Source organism: Cnephaeus nilssonii (assembly GCF_951640355.1).
Source record: "Cnephaeus nilssonii genome assembly, chromosome: 11".
Lineage (NCBI taxonomy): Eukaryota > Metazoa > Chordata > Mammalia > Chiroptera > Vespertilionidae > Cnephaeus > Cnephaeus nilssonii.
In genome coordinates, this window is record NC_137082.1 from 42,646,565 (window position 1) to 42,670,132 (window position 23,568).

The window sequence follows — 23,568 nt, forward strand, 5'->3', positions numbered from 1 at the left end:
GACCACTTTTCCTGGAAATACTCAGTTCTAGACTACATTAATCATGGATGCTGTGGCCCCACCTCAGGATGAGGGAGATTAGTTTTGTCCCAGATGTTTAAAACCACAATACCTAACATTTAAAGGAACTGTAAGTATGTGGTATCCATATAATGTGTTTTTAATTAGTTGGGGTAAGGTCTTTAGCTGGGATCTTAAAATGATTGGCCTAAACTTAATTTTCTTTCGGTAGCTGCCACATTGAAATATAAAAGACACAGCTGGTGACTGAGAAAAGCTGGCTTATAAAAGAATGCAATTACTTTAACTTTTGTGGTTTTTCCCCCACCACGCGCTCAGCAATGGAATTGGCTGGCTGTGAGAAAGTCAGTCTTGCAGAGACCTGAAGCCATATAAACCATCGAGGGTGATGAGATTTCCTAACAACCTTCCTCACCCAGCTTCCTCAGAGGTCCTAGCTATGGATTAATGAACTCGCCGTCCTTCCACCGAAGAGAGCAATCAACAGGAGGGATTCATTTATTTCTAACAGATAAAACAATTGCTCTCCATGAGATAACACAACATGCAGTAGCTTGGCTGGGCTCAGAGACCTGGCTGCTGGGGCAACAGTGAAGAAACCCATTTCACATCAATCACTCACCTGTCTGTCCCCAGCTTTGGGCCAACTAATCTCATGCTCTTCAAATGGTTCTTAGCCTTCCCTGTGTCAGTGCTGAATCCTTTGCAGTCTTCTTCCTCCTACTTGTCTAGGTCCTTGGCAGCCTTCCCAGATAACCTAGCTCGAGTCTCCCTCCTCTTAGACACCACCTCTGACCACGCTGGTCCTCTGTGCTACGTGCCCCCCACACCCCCGCACACTTGCTGCACTGTAGGCCTCTAGCACACGTATTTCAGTTATTATTCATAACAACAGCAACAATAACAGTAACTGCCACTTACCAAGCTTCTAAGTACTTTAGATTCGGTAATAGTCTTAAACAACCACATGAGTCAAATACTAATACTTTCCTGCAAAAACTAAATTTAGGAAGTAACTTGCCCAAGTCATCGCTAACAGGGAAGGGTGCTGTGGACTGAATGCCTGCATCCTCCTGAAATCCATAAGTGGGAATCCTAACCCTCAATGTGATGGTACTAGGTGGGGCTTTGGGAGGTGATTCGGCCATGAGGGTGGAGCCCTGATGAATGGGATTAATGACCTTGTAAAAGAGACCCCCGTGGGCTCCCTTGCCCTTTCTGCCATGTGAAGAAACAGCAAGAAGATGGCTGTGTATTAACCAGGAAGCTCTCTCCAGATACTGAATCTTGCAGCACCTGGATCTTGGACTTGCCAGCGTTTAGAACTGTGAGACATAAATGCTGGTTATGTAAGTCGCCCATATATGGTATTTTTGTTATAGCAGTCGGAATGGACTAAGGTGATGTGGAACCATGAGGAAATCCAGGTCTCTCTGATTCTGCGCTGTCCAGACCCTGTCTACTCAGCTGGAGGGTGAGGGCGTTGAGGGCTGGGCCTCTGTCTCTTCAGGGCTGGGCTGCACACAGGGCTTGCTGATGGTCATGTGAAGGGGTTTCAAGTTTAACACATGAAAAGCAGGTAGAGAGGTAGGTGAGGGCGGCTGTGTTCTGTGTGTGATATGCTGATTAGAGAATTACTCAATGTATGATTACATGTTGTGTAATGATTTAGACAGAGCATGCTACATGTAACCAAATCAGCATTGGAAGGATGTAATGCCCCCACATAGAAATTACACACACACATGCACAGATAATCAGACATAGATAACACACATCATTCCAGGCACATTTGAACGTTACAGACATCTGGTGATTAGTCATGAATAAGGTGAGAAGGCAGAATCTTCCCTATGACATACCTTCTGGGATGCATTGTCCGAGAACAAATTTATACCCTTTGCAGCACTTTTTCCTAAGAGACAAACAAACAAAAACACATTTTAAATGGGACATGTTGGATAAAAATATCATTCTTTCCAGTTACTGGTCTTGAATGAAATAACTTGTGTCCAGGAAACACTGAAGCAACACAGGAGTTATTTTAAAGGAAATCTGAGATAAAAAGGGAAAATATTGTCAATATCACATGACCACATCTTCTAATAGCAGAATGTCCTTCTCATCACATAATGCATGGACTTATTCCTTTAAATCCCATGAAGTGAATTCACTCAGAGATCTCAAGATACTTAAATTAGATAATTCCAGGTCTGCAGAAATAGGTATGAAAAGAACCTTCGAGGCTGACTTGGCCCCTCATCCTACACACCAAGGATTCAAGTAGGGGCCCAGGGCACGAATTCTTGCATCTTGAAAGGAACTGGCCACGAGGGCCACGAGGCTGCAGGAGGCAAAGGGGCGGGTCTGAGCCCATCCTCTGCACCCCGGTCCCCTGTCTGCTGGCAGCCCAGCTCTCGCAACTGCCGCTCCATAGGCTGACGGCGCCGGCCCTGCTCACACCTGCTGAAGGCATGGAGCAACTGGGGCCGGTGCCAGCAGCAGTACAAGGGGCTGCTGCTGCCCTGATTGCCCCTCAGGAGCAGGGGAATGTGGAGAAGCCCTCAGGGGTGATCAGGGCTGGCAGCCGCTCCTTGCACCCGCTGATGGCGCTGAGCGATTGGGACCGGCACCGGCAGTGGGTGCAAGTGGTGGCTCCAGCGCCGGCTGCAGGTGTGAGTGGGGCCATCATTGGCAGCAGGTGCGAGAAGCAGCTGTGGGCCCTGATCTCCCCTCAGGAGCAGGGGGAGGTGGAGAAGCCCGGAGGGGCAATTGGGGCTGGCAGCTGCCACTTGCACCCACTGACAGCACCGAGCAATTGGGGCTGGCGCCGGGTGCTGGCAGTGGATGTGAGTGGCGGCTTAGGTGCTGGCAGCAGGTGCAAGCACCAGGCGGGATTGTGGCATGCGGGAGCAAAGAATTTTCAGTAACTACCAGAGGTTTGCCCTGATGTCAGTGACCAACCAGTGCCCCACATTGGTCTGGTGTCCCCGCTCACCTGATCCACCATCCCACCGTGGCTGACGCTCACCATGTTCCATGCATGCCCCCTGGTGGTCAGCGCACGTCATAGCGACCGGTTGTTTGGTTGTTCTGCCGTTCGGTCTATTTGCATATTAGCCTTTTATTATATAGGATTAGCTAAGTATAATCACCACTGGATAATTATAACATAATGATTGCTAGTTATAGTAGAAGACGAGGACTGGAACCCAAGCATTCTAACTCCCACTGGAGTGCTTTTTTAATGTCTGTACCATGGAAGATACTGAAAGGGACCTAAATTAGCTAAGGACGAAAAACCGCCAACAGGCAATTATACACACACATATCCAAATCTTACATCTCTGTCTGCAGTAGAGAAATGGTGCCATCCTTCCAAATGGGAATCTCCACTGGGAAGATGCCATTTCTGGTAGGAGTGGGGGGCTCCTAACAGGCCTGCCCCTCAGCAGATAGCAGCTGCACCCTCCGGACAAAACAACGTCCATCAACTACGTGAGAGTTCCAAAGAGTCAATCAAACAGGCAGACTTAGGAGGAGAGTTGAAATTCTGAACAGGGGACCAACACGGAGTAATTATTATTTTTATTAGAAATAATCAAAGGTGGGAACTAAAGCAAGTGCCCTCAACCACATTAGACAAGACCTGCTGTTGAAGAATAATTTGATACACTTAGATGTCTTTTTTCCATCACATTGTAATAAAAAACAATTTAACAGCATTGTTTTCTACTTTTGCAAATAATATACTCTATACTATTGGTCAAATCCATTCTTGTGGACTGGTCTGCTAGGTGGATTTCCATCTGCCGGGTGAAAGAGAAACTCCAGCAATCTCTTCCTAAGACTTCTAATATCTAGAAAAATTTTATTCAATCCATTACAAGTTTTACATAAAATTTATGAAAAATGTATACAGCTTGTAAACTTTGCATCTGGCAGGAGAAGTTTCTGAGGCCCCATCGGGTGCTGCTACACCGCCTCCTTTCTCTCTGCAATACATCTCATGTGCAGCCCAGCTGCGAGAGATAATCTTACTTCAAAGGTGTAACACTTGGCTTCCACTAGAAAACACAGTGGCATCTGGGATGCTCTTGAAACCGACTTGAGGGAACTAGCTAAGGGTCCCCTGTGCTGCAAAGGACACATTTGCCTACCTGTATGTGTCCACTCAATATAGACTATTTTGAATCTTTCTTCAGCATATTTATGTCAAAAGGGAGTGTATATGTATTTTATGTATGTATTTTAATGTATATGCACGTATTTCTTCATATATAAATAAAATGTACTGATATAAATGGCATGTGACAGTGTCCAGAGTTTTCCCATTAGATATAATGTCACACCATCTCCGGCTGACTTATAATTTTACATGACAAAAGAATCCCATGGGGTATAAATTTATGATAATTACTATTTCTAACAGAGGTAGAGGATCTACTTTTATAGTTCATGAAACTTACTAGTAAAATCTGCCTAGTTTTGCATGGTTTAAGAAAGACCAAATTCCTAACAACCAAGAAGAAAATTGGCTTAATTGAGCATTCATTACAATTTTATGGTTATTAGTTACTGTGTTACACGAGGCTGTCTAACAGAAATCTATAAGAGGAAAAGCGGTACACTCCATGGTCTGAAACTAAGTGATTCATGAGAGAGTTGAATGGAGGGGGAAACATGTGTTTTTGATACTCATGTCTCAAGGATAGCACCACATTTAAACATATGGTTCTGTGTGGCTCTTCCTACTTAAATGGTGCATCCAAGGTACAGCCTCAGAGGTGTTGGATGGCATTTTAAAATTCATGCAAATGGATGCAATCCTTACAATCTCTCTTTCCACATCTGAGACATTCAACTTGGGCATTCTGACCTTGTTGAGCATTTCAAGGGCTTGGGATTGTCCACACAGCGGAGTCCAAAGTAACCTGTCCTTTGCCTTGTTACAAAATTAAGTGAGAACGCAATGATTTGATATGTTTTCAAAAGGCTACGGAGCTCTGTCAGGAGCAGATCTGAGCTTCAGGATGGGCACGCTTCATTTAAATACCTTCTCAGCTATGATTTACCTTCCCCTCTGCTGCTTTTTCTTAATTGCATAACTAATGCCATGTCTCTGCTCAAGAAAAGGAGGTTTGAGACGCCTCCACAACCTCCTGTCTCCCCCAGAATTCCTGGGGATGCAGCATTATTTTGCATGTTAAACACACATCCATCATAAATCACCATTTAAAATAAACAATGAAATATTCCAAAAACAAACACTGGCTACACATGTTCTACCAGTTCAAAGATTACTTAGAACATCATTTGCGCATAATGAAGTTGAGACAGCCCACGTGAAATCTCCTCCTGGTTACGCAAGCACTTGCTAGTCCTAACTACCAACACGGCTGTGTGGTTTTTATCTTTAAGCAAAACAAACTCAGACGGGGGAAAGCTCATGTGGATTCAGGGGAGGCCGTCCTTCTTAATATGCTTCACGTGGCGCAGCTTGGTTTTCCAAATGCAAATGCTTTTCTCAATTCTTGGCAAGAGGCCGTGGTGATTAGACAGTTGTTACACAGAAAGGGCGACATCTGGTAATCAGGAAAGTCTGTGGAGGTTTCCCCCTGGGTGCCTCTGAGTAAGTAACACACATAAAAAAAATCATAAATAAAAACAGTGCAGCCCGAAATATATCCCATCAACCAATGTGTGCGAGAGCTTTTGGAAGGGAAAACTAAATCAAGGCAATGAAGATAACAGAGGTATGGTCATCCGACCGTCTGCTGTTAGTTATCAGATTCTAGAAAAGAATTTGAAAAAATAACTGCCTAAGCATTAGAGGACTACAAGGGACTTCGAAAGGTCAAGTGAATTAGTAGGCAAGAAATATGTCAACACATGCTCCAAGGCAACAGTAAATTTTCCTATGATTTACTTGGGGTTTCCTTTCCAGAACTGCCTAGACATGCACCAGATAGATCAGGTTTTGTGTTTTTTTTTTTTTTGTTTTTTTTTTTAAATGAGAGAACTGCGCTTTTGTGAGTTCTTGGTGCCAAGCTCTGTGCAGTGGGTGAAGCAATGGCTTTAGGGTCAAGCAAACCAGGCTTGCAGCAGTTCTGGCTCTGCCACTGGAAGAGCTCAGGATGTGGCCTTGGGCTCATTTCTGCAACTCGCTGAGCTTCAGGTTCCTCATGGATAAAACATGAGTAATAACATTTGCTTCACAGGATTATCACACCGATTACAGATAACAAAGTACCTAGCACAGGGCCTGGTTCAGGGTCAGAACAGTGTGCTAGCTGCAGCTTTCTTTTCTTTTTTGTTTTTTATTCTCACCCGAGGATATGTTTTTATTCATTTGAGAGGGAGAGGAAGGGAGACTGAAAGAACCATCCATCACTTGCCTCCCATACGTGCCCCAACCCTGATCTGGGATCAAACCCGCAACCTACTCATGAGCCCTGACAGGGAATTGAACCTGAAACCTTTTGGTGTAAGGGACGATGCTCCAACCAACTGAGCCACCCGACTAGGGCTTTTTTTCTTTTTAAAGAGCTATATAAATTAGTCTTTTATTTCTTTTTTTAGATTGAACTTATAGGGGAACAGGTTTCAAGTGTATTACTCAATAAACGATCATCTGCACACTGCATCGTGCACCCATCACCCCTAGCAATGAGCGAATAAAAAAAGCTGTGGTACTTTTCACAACGGACTACTAGCTGCAGCTTTATGAACATGGCAAGAAAACAACAAAAGCCACTCCACCCAGACGACTTCATCTTAAGACTCATCTCTTTCTTCCACTTCTTATTCAGTGGTAGATGCCCTGTCTTCTCCCGAAAGGAAGAAGCGGGGAGAAACTTCTGGTTTTAAGATGATGGAAAAGTCATATTTTTGTCTTCTTCCTCCACAGGTTAATCCCAAATAACAAAATGAACATGAAATGAAAATGCAAGCTCATATCCCATGGATTCAGGAGACCTCTCTAACTTGGAACATGGCCAGTGGATGGAAGGATGGGAGTGATTTTGCAGAGTGGAATAACTCAAACCTAAGTGCCTCCAGAGGAGCTCATCATGGAGCAAGGCTTAGCAGTTGCAGACACCAGGCATCGAAGAAAGTGGGGGCCAGAAGAGAGCAAGATGAGCTGATAGTCTGGCGAGAAGTTGGATTCCCAGTCCCCGCTCCCCCCCCCCCCCAACTCCAAGCAGTTAGCCTGATAACCTTTCCCACTCCTGCAAAAGGCAGAAGGTATATATTTGTGAGAACTGTACGGGAGAAACTCAAGATTGGGACACCAAGCCAGGGAACTGAGTGGAACCCTGACATGCAGAGTTCCAGATGTTTTTAAAGAACCGCTTCAATTTAATATTTCATATTTCATTCCAAAACAATGAAGCCCTTTTGGTGATGGCTTCTAAAGGCAAACTGATGGTGCTTCCTCTCATCAACTAATCAGTTCCAAAGGAAGACGCATGAGACTGAAAATCTGTAGAGCCCAACTTGCCTAATTCATGTTCACCATTCCAACTGCGCTGTGGCATGCCTGTTGAGGGGGTCCATGCGAAACTTTAGTCAGGAAGAACACAGGACGTGAATTCCTCGAGGCTATAATTAAGGGCCCAAGGATCTAAAAGTGGCCCTGAATTTCCATGTAAAGCTCCTAAGAGTGAGGAAGCCTTCCTCTCTTCCTTTTAACCTCCTTGCTTTCCAAAACTTTTATTGAGCTTTGCGTGACTTCCCGTGAATTACTGGGATTCCTCTTATGCTAGAAGTCCTGAGAACAGAACCCCGTAAAATGACTCACCTCCCATCTTGGCATGCTTGGTTCCAGCCTTTAAACCAGAATGTGCACCCCAGCCCCCGAAAACGGAATGATATGTTTACTACAGCAATCAGTAAACTAAAAACCAAACAAACCCAAACAAACCTACACATTTATTCATCTAGGACTCAGTGATGGCGAACCTATGACACGCGTGTCAGCACTGACACGCGTAGCCATTTCTGATGACACGCGGCCGCATGCCGAGGATGAAACATTTGCTGCTCCTGAGGATGAAACATTTGCGACTAGAGTCTTAGAGTTAGTTTTTTCCTCAAAGTGACACACTACCCGAGTTATGCTCAGTTTTTTGGCGAAGTTTGACACACCAAGCTCAAAAGGCTGCCCATCACTGATCTAGGTATTAGCTTGTTACTGCCACATCAATGACAATACTATGAGAATTGTAAGGAATCTATTATGTATAACTTGCTGTAGTGTATGTAATTACTGATGGTGAAGATCAAATGATGGAAACAGTATGGTAGTTCCTAAAAGAATTAAGCAGAGTTACCATGTGATTCAAAATTCCACTTCTGAGTAAATAGCCAAAAGAACTGAAAGCAGACTTGAATGGATGCTGGTTCTTGGCAGCACCTTTCACAATAGCTAAAAGGTGGTGACAACCCAAATGTCCATCATCAGATGACTGGATAAACAAAATGTGCTATATACGCACAACAGACTAGTATGCAGATATAAAAAGGGAGGAAATCCTGACACAGGCTACGATATGGAGAAACCTTAAAAACATTATGCTAAATGAAATAACACAGAATATTGGATCATTCCACTTATATGAGGTACCTAGAATAGTCAAATCCACAGAGACAGAAAGAATGGCAGAGTCTGGGGGAGGGGGAATGGGAAGTTATGGTTAGAGTGTTAATTTGGGAAGATGAAAAAGTTCTGGAGATGAATGGTGATGATAATTGCATGACAATGTGGAAAAACTTAATGTCACTGTACTAAATACCTAAAAATGGTTAAAATGGTAAATTTTATGTTGTGTATATTTTACTACACAAATACAAAATGATCAAATGAGGAAGGAACATCATTGAAGTTACTCCTCTAACCATTAATACCCTGGTCATGGTATCATCTGGGTTTTAGTTGTGTGAATTACAGGGGAAAAGTGTGTGTGGCTATTCTTAAATGGAGCTAAGGAAACAACCAGAAGTTATTTACCCCTACAAGACTGTGGGTGATAATTATTTCTTCATTCAACAAACATTCATATTGCATCTACCTCAAAGGCAGAATAGCTGATGGTGAGGGCCCTGGCCTTTGGGGATGTATCTTCTGGGTTTGAATCCAGGCTCTGCTGCTTTCCAGCTGTGGGACCTTAGACAAGCGACTTTAAGTTCCTCTTCCTTAATTTCCTCATCTGTAAAATGGGAACAGCTTGGTGTGAGGGTTCAATGAGTTAGGGTGCAAGGACCTTAGTGCTTCACTGCTGGCCTACATTCATTCCAACAGAAAATATAAGAAGAAATGTGATGGTTTTCCTGTTGTGTCACTCCTCTGCCCCCACCTTCAAGGACCCTGGAGTGTTGCAGAGGAGGGAGGGTCAGGAAATCTGCGGCCCGCCATAGGCTGACTTCCCATGGGCCTGCTTTAAGTGAGAGGCAGAGCAATACAAGGGCTGGTATCTTGGCCATATTTGTTTCCACGCAAACGCCTGCGTGCAGATGATTTTATCGGATCATCTTGCAGGAGAAGTGAAACCCTAAAGCATTCCACCTCCCTCTCTCTGATCAGCACGGTATCTGTTCTCAGTGATGAAATGCACATGTTTGGATCTCTGACTGTTTACTCAAAGCTGGCCCAGGAGCACACGGGCAATTCAGACAACAGCCCAGGCTGCAGGCTGAGAACACGCATGGTCACCTTTGCAGGGTGTTTCTGCCAGCACCTCCCCACCTCCCTGGCATAGTGTCCTCAGACTCACAGGGTCAAGGACCTCCGCAGCGGGCCACCGGAGTCCAGAGGGAACAAGAACCTGGGATTGATTCAACTCCTCTTCGCACCTATGCCAATGTCAGGTGCTCAACCCTCTTCTCGCACATTTCCTCCCCTTGTTTATGTCCCCAAATGAGTTTCTACCTCGTCAACCTCAATTGTCTTGTTGGCTGTCTGCCTTTTCCCAATTTCTGAAATATAAGAAAATAATTATAACTAATTAGAAAAAGTAGCTTGGTATTATCTTTGTAAAAATATAAAATTGTATCTATGTACATACTTATATATGTATAGGTTGTGAAATAATTTTACATTAAAATACAAAGATCACATTGGGTAGTCATTAAGTTGACTTATGTGGATGCGATGTTTTTCTCATGTTCTTTTCTGTGTGTTCTCTGGTTTTTCTGTAATGAGCAGGTGTTGATTTTGTAGCAAGAGAAAATAGAGGGAATAATAAAATAGAGAAATCTTTAGGAACTTTCAGGTGTCTTGGCACATTTTGAATGCCAGGCTTGGCAACAGTTTCAGAAACTCTGGATTTGAAAGTTGGTTAGGGCGTAATGCTCATGAACACATGTTTGAGAATCACTGCCTACAGGGTTATTTAACCAATCCAGAAACTGAGCAGTGACATTTTGGAACAACTTGACCACCGAGGTTTCAACCAAACTACTTTTGGAACCAATATATTGTATTTATTAAGAAACTAGAGGCCCGGTGCACAGATTCCAGCACATTGAAAGGAAATTAATTAGAATAAATATTTTAGAGGCCTGAGAGGGACTGCAAGAGGTTGGCTCCAGGGCATGTCCAGCCCATCTTGCCCAGTCGTGATTGGCTGGACCCGCAGTAAGCTAATCTACCGGTTGGAGCGTCTGCTCCCTGGTGGTCAGTGCCCGTCATAGCAATTGGTTAAACAGTTGAACGAACGGTCGGACACTTTTAGCATATTAGGCTTTTATTATATTATAGATGGCCTGAAGGATTTAGTGCACCATTTGGCAGGATAGTCATTATTTTTTCACCTCAAATAACTGGTTTAATAGAGACTTCTCGTAGAGAGGATTTTAATGGAACAATTTTCTCTATTTGTGAGATGCGTTTAAACCAAGGAATCTCTGCTCACGTTTATTTCCACAGTTGCTAATTTTCAGAAGCACCGATGGCTGTGAACTGTGTCTCATTCTGTGGGTCATTGTCCCTGGACAGTGCAGTGACACTGTGGGACCCAAAGCTCTCACCGTTGACTTATTTTTATTCTAACCTTAACTTTCTAAGCATTCTAGAATCACCTGGTTATTTATAATATGTTGCAATGGCATTCATTAAGAAAATCCTATCTTCAAGAATTGAGTTATTCATGATAAATTGAGCCATACAAGTTATCTACAGTGGTTACCAAGGCATTTCTGGAAGTTTCCTGACTGCTCCTCCACCGTCTCCTCCCACTCAGGGCTTTCTCTACAGATGAGCCATTGTTACCTCACTCCTCTCTCTTTTTCAAAGGGTGGATCTAGCCTCAGGATTTCAACTCTCACCTCTCTACTCATGACTCCTAAACTGCAAACTTCCAGGGATCTTAATGGCCTTCATTTTGCTTGCCTGAATTTTCTAAGTTTTCTATAATTATCAGATATTACTTTGGTAATGAGAAAATGTGCTATTTTAAAACTAACAGAAAAAAAATAATTTCTCACTGCCAAGGTGGAATAGAATAGCATCCTTGATGGACTCAGAGCATAAAGGCAAATAATCCACAATCCTGTTTTATAAATATTGTCCTCTAATTTTTCCCCTAGTAGAAGCCCCATAACAGCTGCCTTTTCAAAAGGTCACTACTGGGTCAGAGATAGCTAGCTAGCTGTTTTCCTAAATCTATCTTCTCTTTTTTGTTCATTAACAAAATCCCAAATTATTCTACCAGAATAAAGGAAACATTTCCCAGACTCTTGTTCTACCAGGCATGGCCCTATGAATAAACCTGGCCAATGGGAAGTGAGTGACCATGACGTGTGCAACTTTCAGGTGCTGCCCCTAAATCCATTTTTCACCTTCCCATGAGTGGGGACTTGAAAGAAGTGGTGGTGAGCCATTTTGGACAATGAGATTGACACCTTAACAATGAGTGGATGGACATACAAGGAGCTGAGTCCATGATGCTATCCACCCCCACGTGAGCTAAGGACTCCTGATAGTTTTGTGTAAGAGAAACAAGCTTCCATCTTGTTTAAGCTATTATTTTTGGTTTCAGCTGCAGGAGCCTAAGATAAAAAACGGATGGAAATGAATCCTTGGGGAAAAGTCTACTGAAATGCAAGGTTCATAAGTCAAAAGGGGCCCAGAGAAGACATGGCCTTTCATTTTGCTCCAGTAACAACTGTGCACGGAACCCTTGAGCCTTATGAAATACTGACCCTTGAAACATAAATGTCTGGAACCTTCTCTGTAAATTATCCCAAGCTACAGAGCTCTCTGCTTTGACAGGAGTTCTCTCTACACAGTGGATAGACTTTTGTTGGTGCTCAGACCCTTTCCTATACTTCACTATGTCAATGAGGCATTTCCAGAGAGATCTCAGCATAGGAAACATAAATACAATTTGCTGATTCAAATTTTTGCCCACAGGTCAGTCACTTGGGAACTAAATGAGGCAGTCTTAGAGGGTGTTACTTGTAATGATTTGGAAAGACAGAAAGGGACCCAATCTGAGATTTTCTCTCTTAGGTTAATTAATCATGATGTGACACAGCCCATTCCTCACATGCATAAAACCCTCATGGAAAACAAAATACAACTGACATCGATTCAGGTCTAGGTCACTGGTGGGTAGAAATTCAAATAACACTGAAAATGGGATTTCTACCTACAAATCATTTACAGATAAGAGTAGGAATCTTCTATTTGCTTTAGACAATATCAAGCAAAAATTTCAATTCAGATTAGTTAAGAACTGGAAGCACTGAGTCTGACTTAATTCAACACACACTTGAGAGCTCACTTATACACTAAGCCAAGCATTTTCCATAGATTGTTTAATTCTCATAACCACCCTTTTCTACATATGGGAAAACTGAAGCACGGAACACTTAAGTAACTTGTTCAAATTGGTAGCTGAGCTGGATAAATTAATCCCAGGCTGCGGGACTCCCGAGGCCACCTCTTCCCTGAACTGGGTGTTACAGGAGAAATGGAAATGATTAAGATTTGCATTTAGCCCTTGAAGACAATGTAGGAGAAATATATATATATATATATATATATATATATATATATATATATATATATATATATATATACTGCTACAAATAACCCAAGAGAGCATTAAAAGCATCCTAACACAAATAGAATGTGTTCTTTCGGAAGAGAGGGAAGAGTATTAACTCAGTTTCAGCGGCTGCAAAAATTATGGCCCATTGGAATTGGTCCTGCCTGAGAAAAATATATCAGGCCCCATATAAAGGGGCACCCGCCCTCACAACCTACCAGTCTTGCCTCTCCAGCTTGGTCCCAAATTCAGTTTCTCTGGTTTGCTATCTCAGCTTCCCTCTGGGGAAAATGTCCCTGTCCTTGGTTCAGGGTGTCTTCAGACAACCTTTAGGATCTGCCTCCCAAGCCCAACTTTATGTAATCTGTAAGCCTGAGAGCCACATATAGGCTCAGAGGAGAGGTAGAAAAGACAAGACTGTAGATAGAGAATGCAGCTAGAACCAGAATCCAGGGGCTGCTTAGCAGCTCAGCCACCATTCCAGGGTAGTGAGCTCACAATGCAATATACAGATGTATTATAGAATGGCACATTTGAAACTTACGTCCCAATAAACCCAATAAAAAACGGAAAGAAAATCAAATGTGTTTTACAAGCCCGAGCTTGCTTTAAATAACATGGAAGATCTAGTGTCTCTGGCAACATGAACACATAATTCACTGGCGGTACCTCGGTGCTCTCTGTCTTCTGTTTGGCTTGCCCTGGGGTCTGGATCCTTACTCTCAGCCAAAATAAATCCGTCTGTGGGTTCCATTAGAGAGAAGGGTTCAGACTGATAAACAGATGCACTGTATCATGCACTTGACCACTCCTTGTTGTTGAATTATTAACTGACTCCGCTCCTCCAGATCTTTGAAATACTTTCTCATCTGTTCTCCTGATGTAACCTAAGGCCATGGGGCTCTCAGAAGTTGGAGAGAGCAGTTTTTCCCCCCATTCCAAGTATGGCATTTAAGGTAAAGAGAAAATAGTGCCATATGATTAAGTGTAATCTGTAACCTTAAAAACCTGCCATAGTGGCTTCAGTATCATTTACTCATACATCCCAAAGCATTGCTAGAAGGTCTAGTCTAGTGGCAGAGGATTCCTTTTATTTAATTCTAGGGGTCTAACAAAAGTCCACCAGGAGAACTGGGCATCCTCAAAAAAGACCACTATTTCAGGGCATCAGCTGTACAAAGGATAGTGTTCAACTCAGAGGAGTAACTCTTTGATGGAATTCCAGGCACTATAATAAAAGATAGAATCCAGGTATTGTGGTGGGAGTGATGCCTTATGGTAAGATGGAGTGAGGGTTGCTTTCTGAAGTCTAGTAAAGGACACCAGCAGCTGGCTTTTCTTGCAGAACTTCTGGGACTGAAGTGTGCTTGGTAGGAGGATGGAGGGACAGTGGTGGGGCACAGGTGTAGATGAGATGGCCTTTCCCAAGGAACCACAGTCGCTGTAGGTGGATCCCTTTGGGGCCAGTATCTTCCCAGGAAAAGGAGCTCTTGGGGCCTTGGACAGCTGTGAAGAAGGCTAACACAGGGTATATATTATGAAATAAGGGTCTACTAGATGGCCGAATTCTACAAGGTAGGGCTTAGCCCCAGCAGGGGCTTCCCTAAGTCAAAAGGTAACCTCCAGAGCAGAACAAGAACACCCTGACAACCACCCAGACCACCCTCATCTCCAGGCCACCCCATCAGCAGCAGCCTGAGGCCAATCCTACTACATAACTGTAGGCTATATGCTGACCAGCTGGGCCTAAGCACAATGCTTTCCCACAAGTCCTGGGAGACCCTCTGCAGTGCCTTTTTTTCACCTGTGACTTGCTCTGGGAGACAATGATAGCAACACCCTTTCTATATTTCCACTGTCACAGAGAAGGCAGCTCTGACAGCAGTGGGGACCTTCAGAAGGTCTAGCAGGTCCCGGGTATGTAACTTTCCTTTAGCTTGTTGGCTTTTTTCTGCTGATAGAGACCATAGTTCTAGTTGGCCTCCTGAGCATCCTTCTAGGAGGAGTCACCCAGCAGGTGCTGCTTCTTCCAGCAAACTGCCCATGATGCCATTCAATGTCCCCATCCCACCTTCCTAACGAGGAGGCTCTGTCTAGACCCACCGTCTGATAAAACCTGGCAGGCAGGCCTTATGTTGAAAAGGCAGTGGTGGTAGAATCAGCAGAACAGTGGTAACATTTACTGCTTTCTGTGCACAGCCTGGTGCATCATGCCCTCCAGCAGAAGCCAACAAGCCAAAGGAGAAATCACATACCCAGGTCTTGCCTACCTTTCCCTAAAGACTGTTCCTGCTGCCGCCGGGCTTCTTGCCTTGGGGTCTCACAGTGAGTTACAAGGTAAGAAACTGCCCCCTTCTATGGTTTCAGTGAATCATCAAGAACAGCAAGACAGTCTGTGACTATCCCAATTTTACAGGTGAGGAAACTGAGGGCCAGACAGCTAAACAATCTCGCCCAAGGTCACACTGTGAAGAAGAGGGACAGCTGAGATTTCAGTCCCCAAAGAGGGAAGCACAATGTCTAGCTCCAAACAGTCACTGATTAACATCTGAATGAAAAAAAAATGCAGATGTGGAAGTCCTCACGCCACCATGAGCAGAGCCCACTTCTGAGGCCAGGAGTGCCAGAGCCACTCAGCTGGACCATCAGTCTGATGGCACCGTGTGCTGGGCTGCTCTCTCCTCCTAGGCACAGCGCCCATCTTTCCATCCCCTGGCTCTAGGGGGGGAGCTCTGGACACATGGTTACTGGGTTAGGACACAAAGGTGGGTAAAACCAGTTTGTGCCTCGCCAGCACGGTGAACCTGAGTGGGGGTGCTGAAAGGCTTAGAAAAGACAGACAAGAGAATGAAAGCTGGGTCTCGGTGGGACGCTGCTTCTCTGACAGACAGTGACGACGCCCACAAGCCGTATCTTTATTTTATAGCAGATGCTGCGATGCAAAGTAAGGGCATGATCAAGATGTTTTCAACATTCTCGTGGGTTTCAATCCTACTCAAGTACATGCACCTGAACTCTATCAAGCCTACATTACTTAGGCCAGTGGTCGGCAAACCGCGGCTCGCGAGCCACATGCGGCTTGCGAGCTGTGGTTTGGGGCTCTGTTGACTAATGAGTTTGCCGACCACTGACTTAGGCACATGGGGCCACGTGTTCGGGCCAAAGGTTCAAGCTTACAACTACAGCTGTTGGCTATAATAGTGCTGGGAGGGCCCTGCCCTCCAAGCTGGGACTTGCACATGGCAATGAGAGGACTGTGCCCTCTCATCAGTCCAAGGCTTGAACCTGTCCAAACACTGTAGCTGCTCCCCACACCAATTCATCCTTCCTAGGACACAGGTGAGGATGATGGGCAGTTCGCATTCTGAGTGAGTGCCAGGTTGAACTGAGAGTGTTTCGGAATTACTAGAAAACCCACTGAGGTGTGGAGGAAACCCCTCCTGCCTTGACTTGGATTAAAGCATCAATAGTTTTCCCTGCCTGACCCCAAACACATCTAATGCACTCTTCAGAGACCCCCCTCCTGGAAGCCTTGGAATTCTACTCCAGGAAGGGGTTTCTACTTTCTCTGAACATTCACATGCTTACAATCTGCACCCATCTCAGGATATCTAGAAAAAACAAACAAACAAACAAACCAAAGAAAACAGTGGTTCTTAATCCTGGCTGCATTCTAGACATGTACCAGAGAACTGTTTAAAAATAAAAGATGAAAAAATATTTATGCCCAGGCCCAGCCTTGAAGTAATTATGATCAGAATCCCCAGGCTGGAACCAGAGAAGTGGTATTTTAAGAAAAGTGCCAGGGGTACTGAAGGCCTAGGTGGGGTGGGTAGGCTGGAGGGGGTCAAAGGGGAAGGAAGGGGACATATGTAATACTTTCAACAATAAAGAATTATCCTATATAATAAAAGGCTAATATGCAAATCGACCAAACAGCAGGACACCGGTCACTATGACGTGCACTGACCACGAGGGGGCAGATGCTCAATGCAGGAGCTTCCCCCTGGTGGTCAGTGCACTCCCACAGGGGGAGCACCGCTCAGCCAGAAGCCCTGAGCTGGGCTCACAGCTGGCAAGTGCAGCGGCGATGGCGGGAGCCTCTCCTGCCTCCATGGCAGCGCTAAGGATGTCTGACTGCCGCCTTAGGCCCACTCCTAAGCCGGCAGTCTGACATCCCCTGAGGGCTCCTGGACTGCAAGAGGGCACAGGCCAGACTGAGGGACCCTCCCCGCCAAGTGCACGAATTTTATGCACAAGGTCTCTAGTTGTAAAAATAAATAAAAATCTCAAAAGAAAAGAAAAGCGTCAGGACTGAGAACCAAGGCTGGAATGCCTTGGGATTTCACTGTGTCCTTTTCCCCACCCAGCTGGGTGCTCCTCCAAGAAAGGCCCAGCCTGGTGTTGTGCTGCCCTTAGCACCAAGCCCAGGCCTTGCCCAGAGTCAGCGCTCCTCAAATGTTTGCTGAGTAACTGCATCCTCGCCTGAACATCAAACAGTGCCCCAAGGGAGAGGGAGCATGCTTTGCTTTGTTTGTAAGGTAAAAGCTGCATGTGTGTCATCTCCTGGGTTGGGCAACCCGAGAACATGAATTCCAAGGAAAATAAATTTCCCCATGTTAACATCCCGAGGGAGGAACAGGCTGTGTTGTTGGTTATCTCCTGCTTTCAATTAAAGAGCCTGCAGCCAGATTCCTTTGTGCTCCGAGCTTTGTAAATGGCACACTCTCAATTATTTATCTAAATAAAGGTGAGCCAGAGGGCAGCGCCAAACACTCGCCTGGTGAACCTGAGCACCACTTCGAGCCCTTGGAATTCTCAAGCTTATACGATTTGGCTTTGTGGATCCAATTTCCTAAAAAAAAAAAAAGAAAGAAAGAAAAAGAAAAGAAAAACAAGGCACACTATCTAGATAGAAGGCCATAAATTCCATTTCAGAAATGAAAGCATGCAAGCCGGCTGGAGTGGAGCGGTGAGGATGCTGCTCAGTGTGGCTGGCGCGGTTCTGTTGCTAGGCTGCCTAAATCAAACAGCCCTAACTCCCTGGCAGGGAGGCAGTCCTAGGCATCCCTCCCTTCCAGTTGCTGCGCTCTCTCTCCCATCAAAGGACACTTAACTTTCTATATCACCAATGAACAAAAAATCCTCTTAAAAAAGGAACAGGGACCAACCTAGGGTGATCTGCAAATGGAAGTGGAGGAAAGACCATCTCTCACATGCAAAGACAGGCTCCGGGCTCACTGTCAGCAAGACAAGTGTTGCGAACTGTTGTTAGTGGGGTGGGTCTGTGCCGATTCTCCTTAAGGACCACCCTGTGATGTGCATATGACACAGCCTGCTGTGCTGTGGGTACAGTTGGTGGCCGTGGGGTGAGCAATGAGAACGACCCCAGTGGAAATCAAGTGTCTCTCCCCTCCACCTCTTTACCTGCCATGAAGTGTCAGCTGCTGTGAAAGAGTGATTTGGGAACAATAACCTATCTGGAAGTCAGGATACTTGGGTGTAAGAGTACCAGGAGCAGCAGTAACAACAGCTAGAGTTTAATGAGCACATACTATATGCCTTTCATCTGATTGCCCTGCACTATAGTACCATGGAGAGACATTATCCCTACTTTACAGATCAGGAAACTGAGGTCCAGAGCAGTTAAGCAACTTGCCCAGGTCACACAGCTGCTAAGTGACAGGGCTGGAACCTGTACCCAAACCTTCTGGCTCTAGGCTTCCTAATCACCCTGTTCTACAACCTCACTACTGGAACCTACCTGTATTCTCCATCCCTACTGCCACCTACCTTAGTTCAGACCTTAGAATCTCTTACCCTTACCCTTTTTTTAAGCCTCTTAATTAATCTTCCTGCTTCTAATCTTTCCCTCATCACATCAAGCAGGTATTTTAAAGCACATCTACTTAATTCCTCTGTATGTCTCTTGGCTCCCACTGCCTGTTACTCAAGTCCAACCCTTAGCAAAGCACAAGCAACCCCACTCCACCCTTTCAGTCTTTTCTCTGTCATTCCCCAGCATGATCCTGTCCCATCAAATGCCCAGCTCGCGAGATCCCTTCAGTAAGACATCCTGTTTTCTCCTTCAGTCTCATCTGTTTACATGTTTGTCTTTCCACCCAAGTTGTGAGCTAAGGAGGCAAGAGACTTGCCTTGTTCACCTTGGTCATTTCCATAGGGGTTGGCAGAAAATACATGCTCATATATGTTATATTGCTGACTCGCTCACTGACCAAATAAACAGAATCTCATGGGGGGTAATTAGCAAAGATCATTGTGTTTTTACCAACCGACTATATATGTAATCTTAACAATTCCTATGCTACTGTTTTAGAGATTTTACTTATTTTTGGAATAAACATGAGAAACTAGAGTCTTTGGGGTCTTTGATGTCTTCCTGTCTTCTGCACAGTGAACTGGAACTTAGCTAACCTCTGCCCACACTTCAAGGTTTGCTCGATTTCTTCTTCCTTTTTGACTCCATCCCTGGTTCTTGGAACCAAGCAGGAAGTGACTTCCTCTCCCCTTGAACTTCATAGCACTCACTCGCTGTACTATTCACATTTGTCAAGGTAACATGCAGCACCTCAGAGGGGCAAGGACCCTGCATGAGGACACTGTCACGAATGCATCATGGACACTGGGTGTGGAGTCACCTCTCTGGGCCTTCATCTATTCGTTACAAAATAGCTGGGGTACACGGCCGTTCAGCTTTCTTCCACCTCTAGAATTCTATGAAGAATGCCAGATATCTTGATACTATTTTGAAACTCCCTAGTGGGGTGGATGATGAAGTGCAAAAGTATAGAACTTTTGGGTCACATTCAAACTATTGAGTTGAAGGGATTTGGATGTTATGTTCCTCTTCATTTTCCAAAGGATGTTGGCATTCTCAAACTAAGCATGCAACCAAGAGATGGCCCAGCGGGGAAGAATTGCTGGGCCTGATGCTGTGGGTTATATGAGCTATGCTGAGAAATGTGCATCATGAAAAGGCTGGGTTATCACAATTATTCACAAACTCAGCATTACACACACACACACACACACACACACACACACACACACACACACACACAGAAACCAAACAAACCCAAAAAACAACTACTTAAACATTCCTTTTAGTCATGATCAACCATGGAATTCAAGACATAATTCTTTAGATTAGCCAAATGTACTTCTCCCAGAATGTGAAAAATAGCTGCTTGAATATGATTCCTCTGAGGGTAAGCTATAAATTGTAAGCAATTTAGCAAGAGAGAGGAAGACTGGAAAACCAGCCTTTTTCTTAATACAATTTCATATCTTTTAAAATAATTCATAAAGACATGTTAAAATGAGAACAAAATAACAGTCATTTGAAAGGAAAAGAGCAATAGAGCAGGACTTTAAAGAGAGCTTCTGTAGTTGAGCACTATTTTTAGGGCTAATTTTCCAGACAGCTGATCCCCAAAAGGGAGCTTTGACGAGTTCATTTTAATATAGGTTTGTATAAGATGTAAGACATTTACCAAAAGGATGTTCATCAGTCAGATCTTCAACGGGAAATAGAAGGCATGGTAAAGTTAGGATAAGTCAATCAGTGGTCGTTTATGAAGGGACTAAAGTACAAATGCATGGGCAAGGTGTAGGGGAACCATAAGGTCATGTGCAGGGACATAGAGCTGACCACAGAAGAGCTGTTACCGCCTCTAATAGGTTGAATAGTGCTCCTATCCTCCCAGCCCCATTCATGTCCCTCCCAGGAACCTCAGAGCATGACCTTATTTGGAAATAGGGTCTTACAGATGTAAGGTAAGGATCAAAGTAAGATTATACTGGATTAGGTGGGTCCTCAATCCAATGGCAATCCCTGTAAGAGACAGAAGAGGACACATAGAGACAGAGACACAGAGAAGGCAACCACTTAAAGAGGGAAGCAAAGATTGCAGTGAGGTGTTTACAAACCAAGGAACATCAAGGATGTTGGCAACCACCAGAAGAGAGAACCATGGGATAGCATCTTCCTAAGAACCTCCAGAAGGAACAAACCCTGACAACACCTTGATTTCAGACTTCTGACCTCCTAAACTATAAGAGAATGAGTGTCTGTTGTTGGAGGCCATTCAGTTTGTGGTGATTTGCTGTGGTAGCCCTGGGATACTGACACACCACCCATCTCTTCAAGGGATGAAAGGACGGCTAAGAAAGATGTTATAGTGATTAAGAGCTTGGACTTTGGAGTCAGACAGACCCGAGTTAGAATTCCAGCCCATCCATATACCACCTGGGTTACCTAGAACAACTTATTTCCTCCTGACTGTGCCTCAGTTCTCTCAATTGTTAAACGGCTATTTGAAATTTGCCTCTTAGTTTTATTGTGAAGGTAAGAATGGATAATTTATGTAAGACACTCAGCACAGTGCAGCATAAAATTAGGCTGTTAATACAGTGAACAACAAAGTCATGTAATTTATACTCAAGGCCAATAAGTGAATATAGTTTTTAACCAGATGCAGCCCAGATATGGACAGTTGGCTGCTGGTCACATAGAAAGCCAACATTTTTGCTCAGTCATGCTGGAGTTGAGAACAAGCAGAAATTAGTTTCTAGATCAGAGTCTTTCCAAACAACGAAACTGGGAATCAGTGTTTCCGTTTATCCCACAGTGGATAGTGGCTGTCATATTATTTCCATACTTATCAACATTGCTAGCTGCTTCTAGGACAAGCATGTCAAACTCAAAGGCTAACACGGGCCAAGTACACAAGGCTTAAGTTTATGTGGGCCACAAAAAAACAAAAGCTTCACTTTTTATAGAAACCTGGGTTTATTTCAATAGAGACATGCTGAATACAAAGGGCTGAAATAAATGAGTAATCGTTAACATAAAATAATAGAACATTTTAATAAAAATGAATATTTTTTTCTTGAACATTAACTTACCAGACACTGAAGAACTGCACAAATTAATAAGCGTAACGCAAATAAACCTATTTTTTCTTGTTCTCTGAAAGTGAAATATTTCCTGTTGCACACACCCAACAAGTCAGTCCAAGACTAATGACGTGGCAATTGGCTGCTAAAATATTAGCTGCTACTATCAGGGTAGAGAAATGGTGCGCCTGCGAGTAAGGTGCGTAAGGGAAATGAATGCAACAAGATTATAGTAATCAGTCATTAGCAAATGTTGTAGTTCATTATTAATAATTACGTATAATGGGATATTTTAAAAGTTAAATTATAAAATTTTTATTAAAATGTTTCTTACAGAGTGCAGAGGCTTTGGAGGGGGTGGGTGGTAAAGGGAATGCTTCTGATTCTGGATACCCAGTGAAACCGCAGCCAAGAGCATTTCCAGGGCTGGCAGGAAAATGCTGCAGTGAGTGAAGAATAACGTCTCAAAACGAAGAGAGAGCCCTAGTCGGTTTGGCTCGGTGGATAGAGCGTTGGTCTGTGGACTGAAGGGTCCCAAGTTTGATTCCTGTCAAGGGCACATGCCTGGGTTGTGGGCTCGATCCCCAGTGGGGGGCGTGCAGGAGGCAGCTGATCAATGATTCTCTCTCATCATTGATGTTTCTATTTCTCTCTCCCTCTTCCTTCCTCTCTGAAATCAATAAAAATATATTTAAAAAAAAGAGAGAGAGAGAGAGGAAGGGAGAAGGAGCGAGAGATAGAAACCTCAATGATGAGAGAGAATCATGGATTGGCTGCCTTCTGCACAACCTACACTAGGGATCCACAACCTGGGCATGTGCCCTGATGGAGAATCAAACTGTGACCTCCTGGTTCATAGGTTGACGCTCAACCACTGAGCCACACCAGCTGGAAAGAATTATGCAAGAATAGTTGTTGCCCCAGGGAGGGGAACTTGATGGCTATGCTGTAGAAATACAGAAATGGAAATTCTGACTCTCAAATTCATATGGCAATCAAGGGGCCCCAAATAGCCAAACAATCTTGAAAAAGAACAAATTTGGAGGACGCACATTCCTGACTTAAAAATGTACTACAGTGCCCATCAGCAGATGAGTGGATTAGAAAACTGTGGTACATCTATACAATGGAATACTACCCTGCTGTAAAAAAGAAGGAATTTTTACCATTTGCAACAGCATGGATGGAACTGAACAGCATTATGCTAAGTGAAATAAGCCAGTCAGAGAGAGATAAATATCACATGATCTCACTCATTTGTGGAATATAATGAGCAATATAAACTGATGAACAAAAACAGAACCAGAGACATAGAAGCATCAAACAGACTGTCCAACCTATGAGGGAAGGCAGGGGGTGAGGGAGTAAGAGATCAACCAAAGGACGTATATGTATGCATATGAGCATAACCAATGGACACAGACAGTGAGGGGGGGTGAGGGCATGTGTTGGGGGGTAGGGGTGGGAGTGGCTGGGGAGAGGTCAATGGGGGAAAAAGGAGACTCATGTAATACTTTAAAAATAAAGAATTTAAATTAAAAAATCCCAACAAAACGTTTCTTATATACCATTA

General features: G+C 44.1%; 1 protein-coding gene across 1 annotated transcript in view; it reads right to left on the reverse strand.

The window, feature by feature from the left end:
- Positions 1–23,568, reverse strand: part of CCBE1 (collagen and calcium binding EGF domains 1) — a 178,410-nt gene that overhangs the window by 23,476 nt on the left and 131,366 nt on the right. The window contains exon 3 of the mRNA XM_079784997.1: positions 1,884–1,936. Within this exon, the coding sequence (XP_079641123.1) occupies positions 1,884–1,936 (53 nt within the window). The remainder of the gene's footprint in view (positions 1–1,883; positions 1,937–23,568) is intronic.